Genomic DNA, 25957 nt, shown 5'->3' with positions numbered 1-25957 from the left:
TGCCAGACTAGTGTGCAATCAAGATAATTAGGCGTATATATTACAATGACACGCAAGGGTGAATCACATGCATTCTTCAAAGTCTCCATATTGAGACAACGCAGAATTTTGCGAATACCAAATGTATAAAATGTGTCCGATTTCCTAAGAAGGTGTGCATACCAAACAGACAACTATTAGACCTCATTAATCATTCCTTTATATAACGGCCTCGTTTCCATGTTAATTTATTTTAACATGTCAGAGGCAGATCAAGATTATGTCCACGTTTTCCTGAACGAATTTGTTTGTGATAATCTTTGTTTGAATCTTCACACTATTGAACATTGCTATACAGCAATTCTTCATATATTGTTTCTACGAATGCAGTAATGAAGCACTTGAAAGCCAAGTGACAGACCACACCGCCCAATCTCGACTGTATTTTCTTTTTCACTTTGAACGAACGTGCAAAATATGTGTATCCTTTCCCCGAATAATAGGTTTTCAACTTTTGTATCATAACTCGTCAGTACGTAATATTCTATTTTTGTTGCCTTTGACGTGCTGGTGTTAATTTTATGAGATCGTTATCACTTTATCTCAATGTTCAGTCTGTGTCAGTCGGTACACCTTCATTACCGCCCCTGCATATCATATTCTATAGATTTGAAAACAACACCTGTATTTTGCCAAAAGCAATAATGACGGCTTTTGATCACAAAATCCTGTTTATATAATTCCTCGCTAAAGTCCTTTCAAGGCCTCTTTATCCGTAACTACCGTTGGCGTGGTACATAAACCAATCTCTTGCACGTGCCAGACATAAGTGACATCGGAAGAAAAGATTTTGCGCTGACCGGGAGGGCGAGAAGTGAGAATATTGAGCAAGCCATTTGGTCACAAGCGTTGGTGGAATAAAGGTTGGTTGGTTACTCAGGACTGAGTGAGATATACGCATTTAATAATGTCTGCATAGACTGTCGATGAAGAACTAGTAATCTATATTATATTATAGATTATTATCAGCATTAGTACGCCTACTACTTCAAGTTGAAATTTGTGTTTGCGTTTGTCAAGTACTCAAGGTTAATATGAGATTTCGTGCATGCAATGAGGATATCAGTGGATATACGGCTTGCTTATACTGAAAATGAAATTGCATCAGTTAATGTTTATGATATATTGCCGCAGGTAATATAAAACTATATGGAAAGAGAAAAGTAGGAAGTCTTAATTGAGACTCGTGGCTGGATATTTCTTGATATTTTTCAAGTATATACATATTATGATTCAAGTTGTACATGCAGGAAACCTTTGATTATCAAGTCTCAGTTTCCTGACGACTCTCCCTCAAGTAGAACTAGGCTAAATGTTGAGCATTATAACGTATGTTGAGTTAACGTATATACAGACGCTTTAAACACTTAAATATATCGGTCCGTGTGCTGAAGCACAGGAAAAACAATCCATGTGCTTGTAATTTCAAAATGACTCCAAGTCTTTTCCTTATATTAATTATGAAACATTTAGCCCCTTTCCAGAATTCAATAGTTTTTTCTGGTCATATTTTTGCGACATGATCATACATATATATAGGTCAATTTGCGTGCAAGATTTTCGACAACGTCAATGAATTAGAGTCGACAATATAATGCAGATGGAATATTGTCTGTATAGGAAACATTTTAAAGAAAATATATTTAAAAAGATAAGTTTAATTGCTCCTAGAAATGTATAAAATGTCTGTTTTATCACTTTCTATATAGTGATTGTTGTAGGTATCAATATAATCTGAATAACCATTGGTCTATATTTTCTCTCCCGCCAACTTAAAATGATTTTCTCGTCCAATGAAATGGCAAACAGACAAGAACGCCCGTACAAAAACGTGCTGCTGACTGATTTTAACAAAATTATTGAAGACATACAACTCTATAGTGATTAGTGACATCAATCTTATAAGGTCTGTACAATTCACGAACATGAATATATATGAATATATATATAGTGTACATGCGGTAATGTACATTTAGTGCATCTACATTCATTGTAGGCAGAGAGATTATATCGCTATTTCAAGTTACCGTAAATAGTAACAAACTGAAGCTGCATGTGCAAACTGATGCTGTGTCTGAATAACTTGTCTCACTTTTAAGAAATGACGGAAAGATAATGTATAGGAGGACCAACAGCTGTTTACTAAAGCGACGTTGGTGGCAATCAAGCTATAGAGAACAGTTTTTGTCTTATATTATCTCGCAACTTCTAAAATTCTTATCTAAATTCTTATCATACGAATTTCTGTCAATTTTTTGGGAGGCCATCATTTGATGTGTTTTGAATTCCTGAACATAACTGTTTTACCTGAGTTTATTTTTATTGACAAAGTAAGCAAATCGCTGCTTGAGTTTGATTATCACCATGAAGTGCTTAGAAAAAAATGTTGTTATAAAAACGTCTGTAAAACATTATGAAGGCAACTGTTCATGTGTACGTCATATATAATCTTATATTCTTGGATGAAATTTCATCCGCCATCCATAATTGACACAGTGTAGATGTTGAGTGAGAAGCTGTCATCACTGGGACCTCCTTTCTCCCATGCTAGTCTGACCCTGAATAGCATGCAAATTCAGTCAACAGAAGGGATCTATTGTGAAGCTTCATTGACATTGTTTCAACGCTTTCTAGAGCGACTTGCTGGAGAAAGTGATTTCATGCAAGCAAGAATACGCGACAAAGGTACAACATATTTTGTATAGTCTTTTATAACGTTTAGTGTGTCCCATCTATTAAATGTGTTTTCTTGGCATGTTCGTATGTGTCAGCATATATGAAATAATCTATTATGGCGTATATATCTATGGTCTTAATCGAACTACATTGTATATATATAAACGCATTAATAAAATGGTCATTTGGGATCGCGAGGCCGATTTCAAACATACTCATTGATACTTCCTTGGGATGCGAAGTGTGAAATTTTTATTGTCCAATTTCTAGTTTGTTCAATTAAACAAAAAAATCTGACCTTTTTCAATATAGTATTTTCTTATACGTTTTTACTGAATCGTATTGTGATATTTCGTCTAAACTTCAAACAATTCGGTTCTTAGGTATCCCGGATATTATTTGAGTGTGTTATTGGCTTTCCTGTCAAATGCAACAACTTTGAAAGAAAAAGTGTCTATACTGTCCATTAACCCCTCATTTAGAATTGCTTTATAGACATTGCTTCAGTTCCCACGCGCAGATTTTTCGTGACATGTTTAGATTAGTTTGCGCACGCTTGGGGCTTGACCTAGTGAAAGACATCAAACTTTAAGCATTTTCGCTCAACTGCACAATGCTGTCTAGACTTAGGACGAATTAAAATCTGATTGCATTCATGCGGGCAGGAGTTCATTATTTTCCCTATAAGAACATTTGAAACAACCATTGTAAATCTTTCTTGTTTATCTTGAGTAGTTCTGTGCGCGGCAGCCTTTGCGTTGGAGAAAAGTAGATGGTATCTATAAGCCTGTATAGCGGTCAAACTATATCAATTCAAAGACCAAGCGATTAACGCAGCAGGCTGAGAAACTAGTTATGGTAAAAACGCAGTACAAAAGGCTGAAAAGTCCATGTTGGAGGGCAATTTTCTCCCATTTCGCAATCATGTGCGATAACTGAAAATGCTGTGTGCTAAATATGAATTATATGATGTGTGTATTATTTTCGACTTGGTGGGGTTATATGCTTGGTGAGGTGTATTGTTTCAATGGTATTTTACGCAGCGAAGGTATGCAAAATTGGTGTGTTTTTATACAACACGAAGCTGTTTCGTCTGTTTAGAAGACCCCAAGAAGTAATACCCCTGGAGAGTATTTCATTAAAATAATATATAAGTTCGCTTGTTGACCCCGCTGGCCAGTCACAAACAAATTATGATTCGTGACTGTATTTTTAGATATTTCTCGCTAATATTTTGATCTTATACTTAAATACCTCTTTTTTAATCCGATTTGCTGACGCAAATTTTCCCTGAAAAAGGCAATGCTGAAAAATGATATTTCATTTACCTTGAAACTGCGGCCATATACCTTAAAAAATATTTTTATACTGAGGAATAACTGATACACTTTCTTTCCTATACTATTTTCGGCCTGTATAAAATTGGCTTTCACGCCTCGAAGCATATAAATAGCAATGCAAATGTGTTCAAAGTGCCACGCTTTTTTATCGCGCGTGATAGAGAAATTCTTGGCCTTCTTCCAACAAGGAGCTGGGTAGAAAAGTGTCAAAAAAAGGATTAAACACCGTAAACATCCAGTCTTTAGTCTATTATAAAGAGGTGACTATCCGTGAAAAGTGTTTTGTAAAGGTCCTGGTATAAATGGATCTGTCACTAGTTGTAAGACTTGCATTTTAAGATGGAATGTTTTTATGACGTGAAATGTGAAATAACATTTTAGTTAGCATAGATTTCCTCACTTCATTACTGACTTGACAAGTCCTGTGTTCTGATTTATTAAGACATTTTTAGATTCAAATAGCATCTTAAATTTCTCGTCAACTTTTTTTTAAGAATCTTGATGTGTCCTGTACAAAGAATATAATTGGCAGCTTATATATGTCATGGATCAGGGGCTTTCAGTGAAATCTATAATGTCTTTCACTCATTTTAATATTGTGTTTTTATCATGAGTTGGGGTGATGCAACTAGATGTTGGTCGCATATTTGTAATATAGCATATGCAATCAAAACGCGAAATCTTGTGCTGTAGCTAACGGCAGGATAACTGTGATGAGCCTTCCTTTTCATCTTAACATTGAGAATTGAATAGATGGTCGCTTTTGGACGTATCTTTATAAGGCGTACAGAGGCAGGCTCGCACGTCATATAGAGCCAAGACCCACAACCAAGACCAAATTAGTACATTATGTGAAACAAAGCCGTATAAAATTTGCTTTCTTTTCACTTTGGTCTATTTCCGATGCCAACCATCTGTTCTGTAAGTGTGGATTAACCTTTAAGGTATGTTACTGAGTTATCCTATAATTTCCGAAAAACCGGTACACTACTTTATATAGATTATATCTTATAATGTCATGTAATGTAACTAACTTATATAGTACATGAGCTAGGGAAGGCTTTGTGTGGGGAAACTGATTCGTATGTATAAAACGATCATGAAACGGTAAAATCTGTCTGCTATCAGCTATAATATAAATAATGAAGCGTGTTGTTTTCCAATATTGAAACATTATTTAGGGGTTAGTCCGCTCGCAGAGTAAGTTAAGCCGGCTGTATACAGCATGTCGAGAGCACGGTTACTCCGTTTCGCGTACATATATATAACGTCAATATAGATTTGGTAAATGGTTTGTTTTTGCTTTCAGGCTGTCTCTCCACCAGAATTTTTTACTGTCGTCATTTACAACTATAATCTTAGTCAATTTTAATTGCAAAATCTATGAATATTGTAAACAAATTTCGTTGCAAACTTTCAATTTCATATAGGATTAGTATCACATTTATATAAGGTCGAGAGCACGTATATCGATCCTGACAGTATATCAATTGTTCCAATCTTTGGATCAAAACAGTTCTTCAAATAAGCTACATTCTCTTAACCATAAACCAGTGTTAACGAGAAGCTGTGTGTTCCCAGATTATAATTATATAACATTGATTTCAAAACGAACTAGTTAATACGTGTCTTTAAAGATAGGGAAATAGTCAAATAGGAAATTGAAAAATGAAAACATGTGAGGTAAAGCCTCATTTCCTTGTATTAACTACGAATTATGCTCTCCTAAATTGTCCTCGGTATTAAACATGAATAACTGGTCATGCGGTGTATAATTGGTTATTGTCTCGATGTTGTAGCTAATTGATGGTGTATTTTTCAAAAGTTTGTAAAAAACTTCTGTTCCAATATTTAATTTTGTATTTTTTTTTCGTGGATCATGATTTAAAGAAGTTTCACTTTCCTGTGAAATGATCTTACTTACTGACTTGCAACGCGATTTTACAGACACAGAGACAGAGTGATATATATATATAATTTCAGATGAATTGGGTTTATGAATTTTAAATAGCTAGCTGATATATTGATATTTTGTTGTCGTGTCAAGAAAGTAATAAATCATGCAAAATATGATCAGCCATATTCACTGATAGTGAGAACTTAGTGCTGCACATTAATATGCACATCACTGTCTTTCTGTCGAGATTTCGTCGCAAGATGCGGAAACATTTTCCATACGCAATCAGTGCTTTTTATATATATAAATGTTGCAATTGCACGGTATGCATTACTATATTAGTATATATCTACCCTCTCAATATCTTACGCACGCTCTGTCATGTGCAGTCATTTATAGCAAGTCATTGCTTCTCCATTCATTTCTATGTCGTGTGCGTTAATGGCATTGTGCAAGCTATAGTTAATTCCTAATTTACGCGTACACAATTTCTAGTTAGCACGCTTATATGTACTTATATGTGAACACTAGGTGTTAAACGATTCCTAGAGGAGCGAATCAAACTTATCTTTGCATCGATTACCACGAAACAGGCGGCCATATCTGTGTATCATATTGTCTTCCCCGGCTTTTAAATGACTTAATAATATTTACTTTCCGCCTGATCATGATTTCAAATCGTTGTTTATAATTGTATAAACACATTATCGAACATTCGTGTTCGCCTAATCCATTAGAAATCGTTTTTTCAACCATCTTCCAATTAGTCTAACGTGAAACATCTTGCGGCAATGTTTCCCGCGTTCAGGGTCGTGCAAGATTTACAGAAATATCTTTAGATAACACGTAGATAACACGGAAGGAAATGTTTACATTGGAATAAGTAAACGTTAAGGAGATTAACACTCGAGATGCCTCCTTACTATCTGATTATGATTTCATTGTTATATCTTGCTGGCACAGACTACAGACACATATATTGTGAGCAATAAACAACATATTATTGATACAACTTGTAAATGCATAGACGTATCTTGTCAGTTTTATTTATTTATTTATGTTTTTATTAACTCTGTTTTTTATATGTCTATTATGTATTGCATGATTATAAAAAACGATCCATATATTCTAACATCGTAAATCATTTTTAACTTTCGCCGCATATTGCCCAATAATTGAGTACTATTTTAGTCGTTTATTAAACCACACGAGAATTTCTACGTCTACCAGCATGTCTGAATTCAAGTTTTTAACTTCAAGTGGGTGAAGTAGATTTAAATTCATCTCTAAGCTAGATAAAGAGTTGGTTGCTGTTTGACGCGCTTGCGACACTAAATGAGTCGAAATCACTATTGTTTTGCGATCATGCGACAGCGCATTATCATTAAAAGTGTTATATATGTCATACATACATTCATGTGCTTAAAAAGTGTGAAAATCTCAAGGCAGGATGTTTAGATATTTGCACAATGATATATATATATAAATATATATATATAACTATGCTTTAAAAATGTTCAGACTTCCTTCTGAAACTACGTCTGTTGTCAGTGTTGATGTATCTCGTACAGTTGCATGTCGTGTTGAGATTTAGTGTCATTGTAAAATTCACCGCATGGCCATGGATATCTATAAAAATTGAGTAAAAATACCCACGTAGTTCTGCGTCGTATACGTGTCCATCTCGTTCATTTTATTTTAATCAAAGGAAATTGTTTATAAACGTTCATTTCCTCGGTTCATTTGAAATAAAATGCGACAATTGCAACACGAGTAGCTACACAATACAGTTAAACCATAACTTGAAGATAAACATCTTGAAACCCAAGACGACGGTATACGATAAAAAAAGACGTGATTACTTCTGATATTTCGATTTTTTATTGCAAAATGGTCAAACGTCAGACGGAATTATTACATAGCAAACTTGTATTGATTTATACACTTGTTTTAAGTTGTGCAATTTGCGCGTATATACAATATATGTGTGAAAGATATAGATCTTCTCATTTTTGATAAGCTTGTTCATGAAATGTGAGGAACAACATACAAGGGTCAAGCCGGATTAAATTTTAGATGCGTACTACTGGTTATTTCCAAGTTGTTATTGTCTCTTAGTGTATTTTCGGCGGTAAGCTTATAAGTGCATCGTGCCAATTAGACGCCATCTTGCTGTTTGTCTGATCGTTATAAAGTGTCTCGAAGTGAGAGTTGATGTACATTTGACCAAGCTTGCCCTCGTTTCGTGAGCGGAGATCCATACATTAGTCATTACCTTTGACAATCGACATGCATAGATGATGAGCATGTTTACTATCGCCATTTCAATTGATCACACTTTTCATGCTGAGATCGTAATTTTTAACACTTGTATTCCACAGGGTAACTCGTCATAAGCAGTTGACGATTTGTTTTCATTAAAGTTGGGTGTCCTCATGCAGATACACCCTATAGTTGTTCCTGATACGTGCAGTGTAAAAAATGCTAATATCGACTTTTCCAAGCTTGAGACGGATTTCTCCTAAAACGCCGCAGTTCAGAATTGCCTTTCGTCTGTCGAAATAAGTCAAATGACTAAAACACAACTTTCTGCTCCTCTCAAGATGTCAGCCTTCATGAATATTCTACTGTGAAGACTTTTGCAGCTTGCAAAACTGTGAACTTTTCACTGTTAGGATTTTCTCCGTTCTCCAAATCGTGCACGATGCACATGTTTTCCACACCCTTTCAAAACTGGTTGCATACTCCTGACATTCGACATTACATCATTAAATTACCAAGCACTCTACAGTTACCAATTTTGACGATAAGTGTGCATATCATGTTTTGCATGCATGCACGCTCGTATGTCACTGTATTCAATTCCCTGCTTTGGAAGCTAGCATGCACGATTGTAAAAGGTGACCAGAGATTATAAGCATAAAAATGGCCGACAGATGAACCGGCTCAATAAATTTTAGACAGCTATAAGCAACATTGAAACGTCTAAAATTATTGAAATATTCAAAATTATTGAATTATGAGATAACCGTCTATTTTACCTATTCATTTTAATCATTGAATAATATAATAATGTGCCCACTCGTCTAAATCAGATTACCTAAATGTATGCATGTTCTTTATAGTTAAAAAACGCATTAAAACCTTGGTAATAGCGAGGGTAGAATCGTTCACATTCAACTGTGCGGTCCATGTCAGATTAAACCTTGTAATCATTTTATTAAACTAATCTTGATCAAGCTTAAAATCCAACTCGGTAAATTAGAATAAAAGGGTTTTTTTTACCTGACCAGTGGTAGAAAACATGAGTAAAGTGGGTATGAAAGTATTTCAATTTGTGGGGCTATAACTGATTAACCCTATTCTCCGTAGCTGTTCTATAATTACGAAACAATTATAGAAGGGACTAGAAGAAAGTTCCCAATGGGTGATTTTGTTTCATGTTTGGATTATTGAAGTGGTTATCTCCGACAACATATTATCTTTTTCGTGCAGGTCCCACGGAGTGTGCGGGGGCATAGGACTTATTTTGATGTCAATTTCACAGCCTGAGTAATTGGCGAGGTGTTGTTGTGCTGAGTGACACGACTTTTCATGAAATTATTTGTTGTCGGAAAGAGTTAGCTAAACAATACATCTAACAACAATTTCATTAACAGAGAGGAACTTGTATATTAGCAATAGACGTTTAAATAGTGCATTCACAGCGTAGGTATACCGAACTCTTAATTGTCGGACAATCAGTCGCTTCCATACAACACAGGCTTGACGTGTTTTTGAACTAACTTGAAGACAAAGGTCTTTCGTCAAGGGAAATTATGAGGTTAATAATGCCGCATGCGATTATAAACTCCCACTTTGTTGGCTTTTTGTAATCTCTATACTTTTCAGTGCGGTTGCATGGGTCGAATACCATGCATACACATGCACGTAAGCACAAGGTCACTAAAACATACCCCTCCATTAGGGCAGTGGGTAAATTAGGTATTACTGCAGATCACAGTCTCCACACGTTTAGAACTACTGCGAAACATGAAGTTTTGGGCTTTCTGTTTGGACTTTCGGGTTAACTGTATAACGTACAGAATTTCGGTTGCTCGTGTATCCAGAAAGGACTACGTAATTATGCAGCCTTGCTCTGGATCATGGAAGTGTTACAAGTGTTATTGCCTTCGTACAATTGTATCTTATCCAACACGCTACATGCATACAAGCACGTGTCGCGAACTTTTGATATCCGCGCGTCTACGTTTGTGAGGATCCGAATGTCCTGTGTTCGCAATACCGGGTTTATATCAGCGCAATTTTGTTCGCCAATCATTCGAGGGTGTGTTTGGGTGTGTCTCAATGCTCCTATATATAGTAAGGAGCCGTCAGTATTTCCGTAACTCCATAAGCAGACGAAATATATATTGCATGCACGAATTAAAAATTGACCTCATGACAATTATAGATTGATTTCTCATGATCAATATTGTTTATATTTCAAGCAATTGGAGTGCATTGCACGCGATCAAATTGACAATTTAATATTAGGGAGGTTTAGTTCTCATCACACGCACATGATTCACTTGAAAGAATGCATTTGCGTGTGAAAACATTGTTAGAAGATAGATAAGACCTCGGATAAGACAAACATGCATGCAGTTCAAGGAAAGCCAATGACCTTATCTACAAACCGACAACTTTGCCTAATTGACGAGTGAGATCGTCTGGCCTGTATATAATTATAGCCTGAAGCTTAAGGTTTAAATTGTTCAAATGAAGAGTGACAAGGTTATTAATATTTTGTCATCTTATACTTTCTTAAATTTCATGAGCACGAAACACATGGAGATACATTATAGTTTATAGTAATATCAGTAGATGCAGTTGGAGCTATGCCTATATGAAGAACACTGAGCAGACCGTCAGTTTTGGAGTTGTCATTTTATTGATTTTAAAGCAAGAAATGATGTTATTGTCTGCATAAGTGCATTTGGCAAAAATGATAAACTCATTTAGAACTAGTTCATATTTTATATTTTCTCACGCTTTGGTCGAATGCTTACGAGCACTTGTTTTCGTCTGGCAAGTTCTTCAAAAATAGAAATAATTCTTTAAAAACACGTCTTTAAAAGTCATTATTTCATCATTAAAAGTACATATCCTGTCTTATTTATGCCCATAGTTAGAAATACATGCAGTAATTATCCTATGATATAGTCTTTCACAATACTTTAAGCACTTTCACACTTTGTAAATTATTCTAATATAGTTTTTTACAATTTTTTTTTACCTCTTTAACAAAAACGCATGCAGCATTGTTAAAATCAGGCTTATATATTTTGGCTTGTATGGATTTCACGTTAAACTGTAAACCTTGAGCTCTGAGCGTGAAAGGGGTGATCGGATGTAACCTATTATGCCCTATCGAGGTTAGAAAATATTTATATTCTTGTTAAAAAATGCATGCCTTGCATGCTCTATCATTCGCTAATTTGTTACTGTTGTCAATGTAGTGGGAAGACGTAAATATAGATCAGTTGATATATATAGGTCTGCTGCTGAGAATCGTGTATGTAGAGTCAAAGAAGACATAAATCACGGGGGTTTACTGTGCTTTTCTTGCAGTTTTTTCTGTCATCTCCTTGTAATAGCGAATTCCAATGATTGTGCGCTGCACAAGTGCTTTTTTATGCACTTTATCAGTATTTAACAGCATCAGCAGTTAAATAGCTAGAGGACATTCACTCTTTGGGCTGATGAAATATGACTTTTCTCAAAAGAGAAGGGGTGGGGTGGTGGGAATATGCTATTTTATTATAATAGTTGCATTTTCAATGTAGCTACGGTTATAGCTAAACTACTCAATGAATATTTGATTCTTTGCCTTGGTCAATAAGACTTCTACTTCAGGAAGAGGTTAATTAGTGGGTTGCACGCTTTGATGAAATAAAACTCGATAATGTAAACCAGCCTTGCTGTATGTCAGGTGTAACTAAAGTGAGGTGTATATGCATGCGTGGGTTCTTGACTTGTGCTGAAGTGAGAATTTACATTCGGCCGCCTGGGCAGCAGCCGCGAGTGGATAACTTAGAAATCGTTTACTCATGCGACAAATGCATTGTATATTCTGTTGATTTCTTCAATCAACAAACTTCGAAATCGTCTGGACTGTATAATTAAATACTGAGTAAAATATATAGAAGCAAATAGCAAATTTCATCAGCGTTTTTTACAGTTATCATACGAGCGAGGAGAGAACGGAAAAGTGCATGGTGACTCTTTGGCTAATTCCTACTGCTACACTTTTCTTGAGAAAGAACAAAAATATCTTAACGAAACTATCTATTTGAGATCAAATAAGCATACAATAAGGGTTTTTCTAATTGTAAAGGCAACCATTTTCTAAGCATATATGTGAGTGCATACACATAATCTGACCCCGTGACATCAATATAGCCCATATACTGACTTGTCAACTAATATCAGGTTATATTCAAAACTCAAAAGCGTGAAGCATATTTTTAGGAATGTTGAGGTTTTGCTAAGAGTTTTTTAGTATATTTAATTAAGCTACTTACACTATGGAATAACGCCAAATGCTTGGGAGCCTAAGAAAATTGCCGTTCGAAAGCACGCAAAAAATGAAAAGTATTCGCAGGCATTTACTATTCGCCACTTATAGGGAACTGCCACTTAAAATAGGAGTCAAAGGATATAGGTGATTGTCGCGAGTGATTGGTGAGGTGAAGCACGTATGATATGGAACAATCTAGAGTATTACGTCCGTAACTGAATCGTAATATTTGATATAATCGGAGTATATATAAAGATGCAATAATTGTTAGACGTTCGATATTGACATTTTTCCCCCGCGGGGTTCTGCACCTCTGATTTCTTTCACGGAGTCGTCAGAGAAATCCGACTGCGTCATTGATTTCTAAAGTATGCAGGTGAAAATGTTCACGTTGATTTGCATTCTTGTTTCCTTGTTCTCTAATTTCATTTCATTTACGTCATTTCAGCTATCTTTCTGAATGAAAATGAATGATTCAGTTTTCTTCGTCGCTGTTTTGGGAACAATTTTCCTGCTTCTCAACACAAGATCAACACAAGGTCAAGGTAATATGGTTATTTACATTATTTTTCTGCAGCATGCTTAGCGACATCATTCTATTTTGACATTATGGTGTGGTACAAAGGGTTGTAGTGATTTGTTTAATTGAAGCATGCCACTCAATCGTCGTGGTGCTTACATGTGCATCAGTACTGGAGTACACGTCTACAGCAGGATTGTTTTAATATCATGCGAATGAATTATTACATTATTATTGTCTTATTGTTTGTTTCGGCATGGATAAGCCTATCCTTAGGGCTTAAAGAACATAATTCCTGATTATGTAAATGGCGGTACATTTCCAGCATAAGTGACTGAATAAGATGAGAAGGGATTCAAGGAAAACACAATCTTAATATAGTTGTTATAATAACGCTAAATTTTGTTTTATGTCTTTCAAAGGACACGTCAATTCGGCTTCGCAAACAATTTTCGATTGTAATACCCGTATATAGCTATTTGTTAAATTGTCCATGCGCCATATAGCCAAACTGAATGTTGCAAAGCGAAGGGAATGATCGGAAATGATCGGAAAGTCGGATTCGTCTTTTTATGTATACAGCCTTTTTGTAAATATCGATGCGTAGTCCCAGACGAAATTTATCCTTCTGCGAAGACGAACACTATATGATCATACACAGTTTAGCTTTATAGATTGCCGGGTATTTTAGTGCCTAATCAATAAGAACTGTTAATAGCTCATATGTCGCAACTCATTGACATTCGTATACCATTGATTCATACTGTTTCCTTGCATTCATTGGGTTATGGTAATAAAAGTATATTTCTCTCATTTCAAAAGAACGTCATGGGTATTTAGAAAAACATTTCATAATATTTCGCAACAAGAACTTCCAATATCCGCCATCTTGGAAATGCATATTATGCTTTATATCTAGCGTTTTTTTCAACTTCATATTCTCAAATTAGTATAGGGAAAGTTTCGAACTATTTTAAGCTGAGGTATTAAAATAAAAACGTATTGAAAATCGAAGCCCTCAAGGCTTCAGTAGTTGTGACGTCACGTGATTTGATTCACTACAAAACAAGATGGCGGCGGATGCATAGCAAATAGTTTAGTTGCAAAGTAAAAAATTCTGTAAAATGACTTTGAAAGAAATGGCAACATTCTTTGTAAGGAGACAAAAATAATTTTCATTGCTATATCCGCTTTAAACGCAGGGTCTCACTCACTAGCTCCATCGATATTGCGTATTATTGACCCATCATTTAATGCACCATCAACGACCGAGGTTCGAGGACCCTAAAAATCGCCAATCTTGCGACAAACGCGAATCATTTTCTCCAAAAAACATTCTACCATGTTAGATAATCTTCGCCGTTTTGCAACCTAATCCATGCTTCGACCTGATAACCTCAAGCCTTAGCTAATGTTTATGAAAATAATTATATAAGCAGCTTCTTAGTAATGAATAAAGGTTTCTTTCAAGAGTTTCCGTTTTAATAACTCGTACCAATAAATGTTTATGGACAACCTACCTATTATAACAGATCAAAGACATTTAAATTGTTATCAGCACCATGCCAAATTAAAGTTTGAATAATGCAAATTTGGACCTAAATATAGTCATACCGACCAAAATATCTGTTTCTGCCTGAAATTCTATTTGTTTAACAGACATTGAAATCAAAATCAATCATTAGTTATACCTTGAATGGTTGACGCAAATGAAATAGGGGCACAGAACGTGATCTTGCGTGGGTGGTAGAGTAATTATAGTTTCATCTAAGGACAAAACTCGAGCGTAATTGATACTTTTTAAACTCTTCGAATGGAAACCACATGTTGTGGAAATTATATCTTATGCGAAAAAGTTTATTCCCAAGAGATTAGATCACGGATGGTGCGAGAAAAACAGACATCACTCCTCTCCTCCTATATTATATTAATTTTCCGTAGAATAAGACAAAGAACCATCTGTTCCTGGTTCTATTTCAATATTCATTCTTCAAATTTTCTAAATTTCTGAGAAATTATCTGACAATTTTTGACGGCATGTACCTGGATTATAATATATCGTAATGTTTAATTCAAATCAAGTCAGATAAGCGCGAGATTAGCAAATAATATGATTGTCACGAACATCTTTCGGGAGTGCTCTTGTTCAGTCGCAAAGCTTAAACATTCCCCTTCTCATTCGTGTTTTTTTCTCTTATCAGCGTTCGGTCACCAATCTTCCTTATTTTACCCTGACCCTTTATTTTTCGACGATTATGCATGAACAAGGATAGGGATATAGGAAATGATGCGAGTTGCGGTTTGTGCATGTGGCCCTCGTATTGTCGTTGGTAACTGGCAATCCGATAATGCGTTCGTGGATTTTGTTAACAGTAATAACAGAGAGTGTAATAATGTGAATAATTGACAGTTTTAAGTGTAGAATTGATTGTTTTAATAAGCCGCGGCATCAGCGCCAATTTTAACGTGCAGTTTTGCACACCTTGTGCAGTATTGATAGAAAAGTGTGGCGTTAGTGTGCGGTATTAAATGTGAATGTGTGCAGTAGTGAAATTTGAAAGATATCATCTTCAAACCCTGTAAGAACGATTATCTAGAGAACATATAGAAATCACGAAGATATGAAGCAACGTGGCCGGGGGAGGAGCTACAGTATGTTGAAATATCACCCCCCCCCCCTTCGTCTCTACTAAATTTTATTAAAATATAAACCTATATTTGTGTTGTGACATGTATATAAAACGGTATATCTGTGTTGGCGATTTCAACTACGAACTACACGAGGCTACATCGCGAATCCAAACCTCAATGTTTCAACTTTGGTACTTGATACTTGATATGTGTGCAGTATTAAAAATTCCTTAGAATAGGGGTCCTGCACGGCACTTTTTACAGTTATTTATAGTCCGTCGAAAACAAGCAAATATTCTTTGAGTTTCATTGATTGATTTAAAATTACTGGAATTATTAGAATTCTTTCTCGAGTAAGAGGGACGATCAGCATGCTCAGTTTCCTTCCAAAGCCGGAAAACTCTTTCACAGATCGAGGTATATATAGAATCCCTAAAGAGTTTTAGAGTGATTTATATGAGAATAAACAAAATGTAGAAATTGTACTGATTTATAACAGCCTCTCGTGTCCTCTCATCTGAAAAGGATATTTTTCGACAAGGGACTTAAAGGCTCTCGAGAAGTCTAACCACATATAGGATTATCAACCTCTCCAGAAATTTTGCCGAACCTATAATTACCTGTTACTTACGACAGAGTTTACGTTTTTTCTCACTTTAAAATGTTTTCAACTGCCAGATTTGACAGATGGAACACTTTCAAACACACATCTCTTTCGAAGGTGATTAGGTGAAACGTTTCTGCGAAGAGTGCAGCATGCCCCCTACGCCATCATTAAAAAGAACAGTCACTTTGTTCAGCATCCTCGGAAAAACCCTACCCCTATGAGATAAAGACTATTTTTAACCGTGACGCGGACATTTAGCTACCTTTATGATGGTGGTGAGGGAGAATTTAAGCAATACCAAATTATAATATTTTCGTCTTCTAATTAAGTTTCCGAAAAGCAAGTTTACTGCCTATGAATGATAAACCTAAAGGAAGGATATTGATTCTGCAGGAATTTCCCTCCCCCCCCCAGCCTAATGTGTTCGGTTTGCATACAGAGATTATATGGTGACCCCATGTAATCTAACAAGATTGAAAGAAATAATTGACAGTTGATGATTTTGGATACTTCACATTTCCCCTTACTTTAAGTATTCTTTATGAAGATTAAAATCTTCAGTCTTCATAAACTCTCCGTGCAGTCACGCAATGTAATGCCATTCCATTATACTTTGTGCAAAGGTTATTTAGCTTTGATAAACTGACATTTGCATGAAAGATATACCTGTTCTTCATACTCCTACAGATCTCAAATGCACGATAGTCTTTGGCCATATTTTGCATTTCAGCATATTTCAGGTATACGGCAGGGTTAAATGGTATAATCTGTACCAATTAATTCTAACCTTACTCGGCTCTTGCATGCATGAGTGCAGATGAAAATTTTATCCCTGCTCTAGCTTTACTAAGAATTTTCAACTTGTGTGTAAATGTATTGGGCTTGCAGTTCCAAAATTGGTTTAAAAGTTCAGTGTAAATGCATATGGCTTTAAATTCCTAAAATGTTTAACTGCTCATTTCCCTGAGAATGCCCATGCAAAGTGGGAGTCTTTTAATTAGCTTAGGAAGGTGATCATTTCTTGAAATGATTCCTTGACGATTATGTTTATTACGTTTGTTTAATTTTGCTTCGTTCAGGTAAAATTTGTCGAAGCGACCAATTCGCCTGTCGTGATAACAGTTTTTGTATACCAAATTCCTGGAAATGTGATGCAGCAAACGACTGCCCTGACGCTTCGGATGAAAATGCTTGTGGTAAGAAAAGATTCGAGGACCAATAGATTATATTTAATAATTAAACTCGCTGTTTTTTTTAATGAGAGTGGTGAGACGGATTGGCGTGCAGCATTTTTTAAATTATAATAATCTAATATAGAGCCTATGCATGTGTGTGATTATCACTGATCAGAGCATGATTTGATTTGATATTTTTAATATGATATGATTTGTTATTTTTAATATGATTTGTTTAGGTTCTCAAGCTGGCTGTGGTTCATCGTCGTTATTCAGGTGTTCCAACGGAAAATGTATCTTAACGTCCTGGTCTTGTGATGGACATGATGACTGTGGTGATAATTCTGACGAACGTAGAGAAATATGTAAGTTTTGTAACTCCAAATATTTAACCGATTCAGCTAATTAAGAGCCGCTGGATTTATCATCAACTAAGAACCGATTAAACAAGAGTTTTAACAACTTTATTTATACGTACTTATGTATAGTAGCTTTCCATGCATTCATCAGTTGCAGTTATGGCCACCTTTGCATGCCTGTGGGCCTGGTGTGTCTGAGTGAATCGTACTCAGTTTAGAAGGATACAAAATCTAACGGAATTGGACCTCGTGACCAATTGGAATTGTGACCTTGTTTCTTTATTTTAGGTCCCAACAAACCAAATTGCGAATTTAAATGTGATAATGGCAAATGTCTGGCGACGTCTTGGATTTGTGACAAATTTGATGATTGTGGAGATGGTTCAGATGAACGCAATTGTGGTATGTGCATGGCAAAGTCCTTGCCATATTAATGAACTATTTCTAGTCCCCACTGGTTACTCTATATCGTACCTATACACACTCAACGCTCATTAACTTCCTGGCAACGCATTTCGCACCAGAATATAGCAAAGAGCGAACCGCTAGCACAGATTATACACTCACTCTTATTGCAGAGGCCATTTTTAGTCAATTTCAATGATTAAACACTTTCCACCGTCCCGTTTAGTCTTAAAGTAAAAAAAAAGATGAGAGTCAAAGATTAATGCGAGATGCCCATCAATCATGCTTGTATATTATATATAACCAAATATTTTATTGTTAGATGGCTCAAGTTCTTATTCAGCAACAGCCGCAGCCACAACCGTCTATACCACTGAATCAACATGTTTGTCCAGTGAATTTGAATGTCGCGTTAAACTTAGCTGTATACCAAGTAATTGGAAATGTGACGGAACTACAGATTGTGAGGATGGGACGGATGAAAATGATTGTGGTATGGCAACAACAATAATGATATGGGAGCCTTATTATTGCAAAACTCCTTTTTTTGTTTCTGCGATTTCGAGACAATTAAGGATATTTTATCAGCCTTCTCGTGAGAACTGTGTTGTCAGACAGCTGTTTTATACGGTGGTGGCTTTTATTTGGTGAAGGCTGGGTTCAAGAATCGTAGAAGAGAATCGTATTATAACGAAGCGCCGAAAATATATTAACTATATTTTGCAGAGATTTTTTGGATAAAATCAAACAACTATACGATTGTTTTTATGTTGCAGGCTCTAGTACCACTGGACAGCCAACTACCGTTGCAGCTCGTTGCCCAGGCAATGAGTTTCATTGTGATAACAAGTGTATTCCAGGATCGTGGAAATGTGATCAATTTAATGACTGTAATGACAGAACTGATGAACAATTTTGTGGTAAGAAGTCCTTTTGTAAGAGAAATGTGTAGTGATCCAAGTTTCAGGTCTCTAATGTGGATGAAATCTACTATGAAAATTAAAAGCTGAAGTTTGTGTTTCATTGATCATGGTACAATTTTTCAAGTGGCAATTTCTAGCTAATATTTCTTTATTTATTTAATATAGGTGACAGTGCAACATCATCAAAGCCTCCAACTACAACACAAGAAACAACTACAATTCCGACTACAACATTGACAACGACAGAAGAAGAAACTACACGACGACCGACAACAGTTGCGCCAACAACATCTTATTGTGGTCCAGATCAGTTTGAGTGTCTGGTCGTGAGGCAATGTATCAGAAAAGTATGGCTGTGTGATAAAATAGCAGACTGTACAGATCGAACAGACGAACAAGATTGTTCAGGTAATACAGATTTCATGCAGATACTAAGGTTTTCGGGCGACGTGAACCCCCTAAAAATAATGGTTACATTTTTTATTTTCTGTGTATAAAATACACAATTTGTCTCTATTATATAAATTTTCTTTCTTTTAGAAGTTACAACCACAACCACAACCACGAGCACCAGCACCACAGAACTACCTGCAAGTAGGTATCATTGTAAAAATAGACCAGTTGAGTGTTCGTCAGTCAATGGCATCGATAGCCACTATATCATGGTGCCATACACTTGACTATATACTATATAAGACTATATGCACGTAATTAAAAAACTGATTTTCAAGCATTTTTATACCTCAGCCACAACACAGGAACCCGTGCGTGGTCTCGCACCTACACGTAAGTCTTTTTTCAAACTATAGTCAAGTAAAATAGAATTCCAGACAGTCGTCATTGATGGAAGCATGTTGCAGGAAGGGGGGGCAATACAGAGTGTATAAAAAACTGCAATTCTAATAATTCTCAGGGACAGGGACCTACAATCTTTGTTATTGAATAAAAGCGAACATACATGAATATTAAGTGGTTGCAGTTTTTTTTATACATCCTGTATGGCAACATGCTACCTAATGCCCCCCAGTGCTCCTTCCTCTTTAAAAGCGGTGGCAAAAAGTGTCCACTAAGGGTCTTCCCACTCAAACGAATTCTTGAAACAACATCGTCATTATTAGTATATAATATATTCATTAATTAAACAAAAGAGTCGATTCGACTAAATTTTTTGCTCACATCAATATATTCACATATTAATAGCGTGTCCAAGCAATCAAATTCCATGTGCAACTGGTAAGCAGTGTACGTTCCTAGCTTGGAGATGTGACGGAGATTATGATTGTAATGATGAATCTGACGAACAAAATTGTAAGAAATGATCATTTTTCTTATGTTATCTACTATTCCTCACTCTGATAATTTTACCACTATTCTTAAACGCGGTTTTTGTTAAGGCGCTGTTATGCTATGCAACTTTCCTTGCAACTTGCAATTATAATTTTGAGGGATGTTAATTACTAAAGAGTCTTCGAAATGCTAAGAAAACGTTAGCAAGAAATGTTCGTGTTTGATAACTTTAGATGCGAGTAGAGTTTGCAAGTTGCAAGGAGAGTTGCATAGTGTAGCACCGTCTTCAGCATGCTTATCTCGCTCACATTGATGGCAGTTACACACTGCATGAGTTTAAACCATTCACAATGTTCAACAAGTTCTTAGTTTTAACTGCATATGATCTTAGGTGGACCGACGAGACCCGCACAGTCACAGTCTCAGGGTTGTAATGAAGGATATTTCACATGTCAGACGTCACGACGTTGTATAGTAAATCACTGGGTATGCGATAAAGAAAGGGATTGCTCAGACGGAAGCGATGAACTCGGCTGTGGTAATTATACAAAAGTTTATATTATTTATTTTTGTTTTTACATGAATTAAATGATTGGTCGTGATAAGAATAGACTGCAGACATACATGCGCGGGTGTGCTTGGGGTGAAACCCCCTCCCCCAAAAAAACACCCTTTACCTTAGCTGACCTCTATATAACAACTGAATGCAACGCAAGCATTCTTGCATGTGAGACTCTAACCCAGTGATAGCAATCGTATTCCTTTACCATAACCTGTAAAACAAAACTTCATGTCTTTAACTGACCGTTTCTGATTTTTATTCTTAACTATAACCATGAATCAGCAGCAACCTAATATTGATAAAAAAATTATTTAGTTAATATTACTTCCATCCAATTTGTAGTTCAAGCCGTTTCGCTGGTCGTCACTGCAGGTTCGAAAATCATGAAGTTTTCAGAGGATTTGCGCTCCTCAGAAAACATATTCACGAGACTGCATGCAGCAGTAGCTGTTGATGTTGACATGCAATCACAGGAAATCTTCTGGAGTGACGTAAGGCGGAAACAAATCAGGCGAGGAAGTATCAATGGCTATCTCTCTCAAGCAGTCATATCCTCCAATCTCGGTAGAGTCGAAGGAATTGCTGTCGACTGGGTAACAAGGAAGTTATATTGGACAGACAGTTTAGCGTCGACTATCGAAGTTGCTGGTATGCGTGGACAAAATAGAAAGATTTTTATCTCAAGAGATCTGCACAACCCACGTGCTATTGTAGTTAACCCTGCCGGGTAAGAATGCCTTTATATTAATAATAGCAAAATCTAGTTAATTATGCTATACTAAGAATTAATATCCTCACACCAGGAGTGAACCAGGAGGCTATGATCTTATAAGTTCTTAGGCTTCGCGCGAAAAATATCGCTAGTGGAAAACCAGTTTTAGACAAAGTAGTGTGTGATCGTATCCATGGGTTTCACGTGACGTTATATATTCCAAAGGGTGACTACTACAAACGCACCATGCTCAAATTCTTAGTCTTCTTTGTGAGCGACTGTAGTCAACTTCAACTGACAAAGATCTATACCGCAAAATCGTCCTCATCATTTGGTTACGCTATAAGTGTATTTGTTATTTCAGGGGGTATCTTTATTGGACAGAATGGGGTGGTCAAGCAAGGATATCACGAATTAGCATGGATGGTAAAGCAGAAACAAGATCAGTAATAATTGATAAAAATATAGAATGGCCAAATGCATTAGCAATCGACTACCAGAAAGGAAGCCTGTGGTGGGCTGATGCAAAGTTGGGCAAAATAGAACGATGTAATTTGTATGGGACAGTGAGAAGAGTAGTGACTGAACAAAACGTCGGTTCACCATTTTCCATTGCTGTAAGCTCGCAATACGTTTACTGGACAAACTGGGATAATGGTAGAATAGAAAGGATTGAAAAAGAATCATGGAATAAAAATCAAATACAATCCCGGAGTTACTCTAGTTATCCTCTCGCAATTGCTTTAATTGATGGAGAAAAACATAAAGCAGGTATGTTGAATCCAGCAATGGTTTAGCAATCAGTCCTTTATCTCATCCGAAATATTTAAAACAGAAGCAATATTGCATGTCAAGCTTGGCATCGAGTCCCATTTCGTGATTTCGATGTTACAACGCCATGAAGTTTATATACACAAATAAAGTTTATACACAAATGAGAATTTTCATTATGTCTTTCTTGAATAAAGTGCACACGAATTGCTCAAACAACAATGGAGGTTGCAGTCATCTCTGTCTGTTATCAAGTTGGTCCGATCATTCATGTGCCTGTCCAGGAGATATGCGATTAGGTCCTGATGGAAGCACGTGTTCGAACAGAAGTAAGGCACTTTCATCAGAGTTTGTTTAGTGAGATGTTTGTATGAAGTCTTGAACATCTTAATAATAGGTCATGGAAAATTGGAAATATGTATTCTTAACATGTTACTATACTTAATTTAATATGATTAGTTGCTGCCTCCTGTTCACTCAAACAGTTTCGTTGCGATGGCAGATGTATTGTTGCATCGAAGAGATGTGACGGCAAAGTGGACTGCGATGATGGTACTGATGAAGAATATTGTTGTAAGTATACTCGTGTATATTTTAAATGCATCAAAATGAGTATTAACAGACCAAACACAATGCCAAATGCGAACATATTGGTGCAGGATTCGACCAGAAAGAGGTCTTGAACTTTCTTTCATTCATCTTTAACAGTGGCTGAAGTTCCTCGTCTTGTGTTTGGTGATAGAAAGCGCCATGTTGCCTCGTGCATACTGCAGGGGGAAAAGCGATGTTCCGACTTCAAAGTAATTGCACAAGCTAACTCAGTTATAGGACTTGACGTTGATGTTAAGAATGGTATAATATACTGGGCAGACAGTAGAAAAAATGCTATTATGAAAACTGCTCTAAAAGCAAATGGTGACGTACTTTGGACGAAAACAGTCACGAATAGATATGTGTTCACGCCGCAAGGATTGGCGTTCGACTGGGTTACCAATAAGATTTACTGGATTGATCGCTATCTTAAGAAAATTGAAGTTATTGATACTGACGGAACCTATCGTTATACTATTGCTTCTATGAGGAGAAAAAGTGACAAACCGCGATCCATTGCTTTACATCCCAAATCAGGGTAGGTTATATTAGTAAATAATGTTTTAAAATAGATATAGATCAGACCAAAGGCAAGAGAGACGGGCATGCAGTTTGTTTTAAAAACCGACTTTTCTGAAAACGTTTTTCTAGGAAAACGGAGGCTCCCTTGCACGGGTTACTGCCATGGTTTGCTCGTGGGTTTTGCTTACGGTTAAGCAGTTTGACTGATTTTTCCACCTAATCCTTAGGTATTTGTTCTGGACAGACTGGGGAACAAGGCCGTGTCTTGAGAAAATCTCAATGGATGGTGATCCAGACACACGTCGTAAAGTCGTGGAGACTGGTATCAAGCAACCAAATGCAGTGACAATTGATTACTCAAGGGATATTCTATACTGGGCTGATTCGTATTACGATAAGATTGAAAAAATGCATGTGAATGGCGGGCAACGAATACCTTTCTTGAGAAGAGAGCTGATACATCATCCATTCGCCCTCACGTTTTATCAACAGTTTATTTACTGGTCTGACTGGCATACACAAGGTATCCTTAGAGTAAACATGTTTCAGAGAAGGGATTCTATCGTCATCAAACCCATAGCACGTCCCATGGAGCTGGTTGTGTTTGATAAGTCTCGTCAGCCTGGTGAGTGAATCTATTGTCTACAGACATTTGATTTTTCTATTACTTTTTTTCATGGAAAACATTCACACCAATTATTTTTCGACACATTTTTGAATAGTCAACTATAGGATGGCGAGAATTGCAAACCAGCAATATTTACTTTTCTATTATTTTGTAGCAATGAATAATCCGTGTGCCACATATAATGGTGGCTGCAGTCATATCTGCTTGATCAGCCCTCTCTCAGGATTCAGAAGAAGTTGCAGATGTCCTTCGACAATGCAACTCAAATCCGATAAGAAAACTTGCGAATCTTTGTGTAAGTATTATTATATCTTTGTACGTTCACCTTTATACTTTCAAATGCAGTAATAATTAAAACAGCTCCAACTGAATACTAACCGTCTTCATTTCATTGTAAGTTTCTTTCACGTCTCGCAAAGAATCTACATTGCTCTATTCAACCGGCCAATACAAATAATTCATGCATGTCTTACGCTGACCGTTAACAAGCTCTCCCCTCCGCAGAGGCTTCGAATGCAAATGCGCTAGCTAGATTTTTAAAGATGACCGCTGCTGTTGCCCGCGTTTCTAATTTCAGCAGCAGCGGTCATCTTTAAAAATCTAGCTAGCGCATTTACATTCGAAGCCTCTGCGGAGGAGAGAGGCCAAGGTATAGATAGATCATTTTCTCTCTTCAGATCGTGTTGAAAGGCAAGAAAATCTCAGGACGAATTCTCTTTTCGACGTTGGCATAGAGTAAATCTCGTGGATCTGAATCGAAGAGGGAATTTATTCAGAACGAAAGGGACAACATGTGTATATAATATATCACATCCTGTGGCCGTTACCCCGGCGTGTCTCTAGAGTTAAAATGGAGTAAAAATGTATCCAAAAAAACTCCACAAGAGTATTTTTGTAGACTTAGCGGATGATGATATTCATATATGTGAGACATATAGCTGACAATCTCCTATGAGTTAAAAGTTACTGAAATATAAAAACTCAAGTTAAATCTTAGGCGACATATATGCGATAAAGATTGGCCACCAGTGAGTTCCACGTATATCAGGAGTAAAACAGGTTAGCGAATGTGGGAGGGGGGGCGAGGAGAAACTATAGGAATATAGTTAGAGAATACTGATAGGAAAAAGCCTGGGAGTCCCAACAGAGGGGCAGAACTCGCTCATTTTCCCTGGGCTCTGGGCTGGTGTGAAATGGGCTTATAAAGCCCTAATTCCACGGGCGAAATTTTCAAGCGAAATTCGAAATATTTCGCCTGCTTCTTTTGAATTGTGAGCAATGAAGCCGAATTAATTTATTCAAGTGGTCGAAATCCAAAAGAAACAGGCGAAATGTTCGCCGAAAATCGTCGAGAAAAAGCGCCCGTGCATGGAATTAGGCCCTAAGAACCTCAAATATTTCACTGATAAGGGAACCAAGATGGCGTCTTATTTTGTGATAAACACGCGGATTAAATAAAGCTCCTTGGTAGTACAGCCTTAGCTATACTATCCAGCTATACTTTTCCGAGCACTGCTGAAAGAGATCTAAAGTCCATTGACGATAAAGTCAGTTTGCGCATTTTTTGTTCCCTCTCTGGACGTACGTTCTTACTCCAGAATATTTGAAGCTCACTGGGAAACGCCAGCATGCATGAAGTAAATGATTGTAAAAATAATTGAATATATGAAGACAGTCGCAGAGTTAGTAAGGCGCAACATTAAAATTGGAATTATATTCAGTATGATATTTAAAAAAATCCGGTATTCAA

The 25957-nt window shown here is 36.5% G+C and overlaps 1 protein-coding gene across 4 annotated transcripts; it reads left to right on the top strand.

Annotated features, from left to right (window-relative positions):
• The first annotated feature begins 647 nt into the window (after positions 1–647).
• Positions 648–25957, top strand: LOC114527071 (low-density lipoprotein receptor-related protein 4-like). 4 transcript variants are annotated; one of them, XM_028548659.1, is made up of 21 exons: positions 648–902; positions 2674–2724; positions 12963–13059; positions 17352–17468; positions 17687–17812; positions 18095–18208; positions 18534–18704; positions 18988–19131; positions 19300–19542; positions 19675–19728; positions 19882–19920; positions 20335–20442; positions 20813–20959; positions 21326–21710; positions 22060–22466; positions 22664–22795; positions 22926–23039; positions 23175–23595; positions 23807–24204; positions 24362–24502; positions 24885–25957. In XM_028548659.1, the coding sequence occupies exons 3-21, from the start codon at positions 12975–12977 to the stop codon at positions 24944–24946; spliced, it is 3408 nt and encodes a 1135-aa protein (XP_028404460.1). In that variant the 5' UTR covers positions 648–902; positions 2674–2724; positions 12963–12974; the 3' UTR covers positions 24947–25957. The 4 variants fall into 4 exon arrangements, with proteins under 4 accessions (XP_028404460.1, XP_028404461.1, XP_028404462.1 ...); XM_028548660.1 differs by lacking the exon at positions 648–902 and having other exon boundaries at positions 2616–2724; XM_028548661.1 differs by lacking the exons at positions 648–902; positions 2674–2724 and adding an exon at positions 12822–12890.

The sequence above is a fragment of the Dendronephthya gigantea genome, unplaced genomic scaffold (assembly GCF_004324835.1).
Source record: "Dendronephthya gigantea isolate DGI-Jeju-01 unplaced genomic scaffold, DenGig_1.0 000043F, whole genome shotgun sequence".
Taxonomy (NCBI): Eukaryota; Metazoa; Cnidaria; class Anthozoa; order Malacalcyonacea; family Nephtheidae; genus Dendronephthya; species Dendronephthya gigantea.
This window is presented reverse-complemented; position numbering and strand designations above follow the sequence as displayed.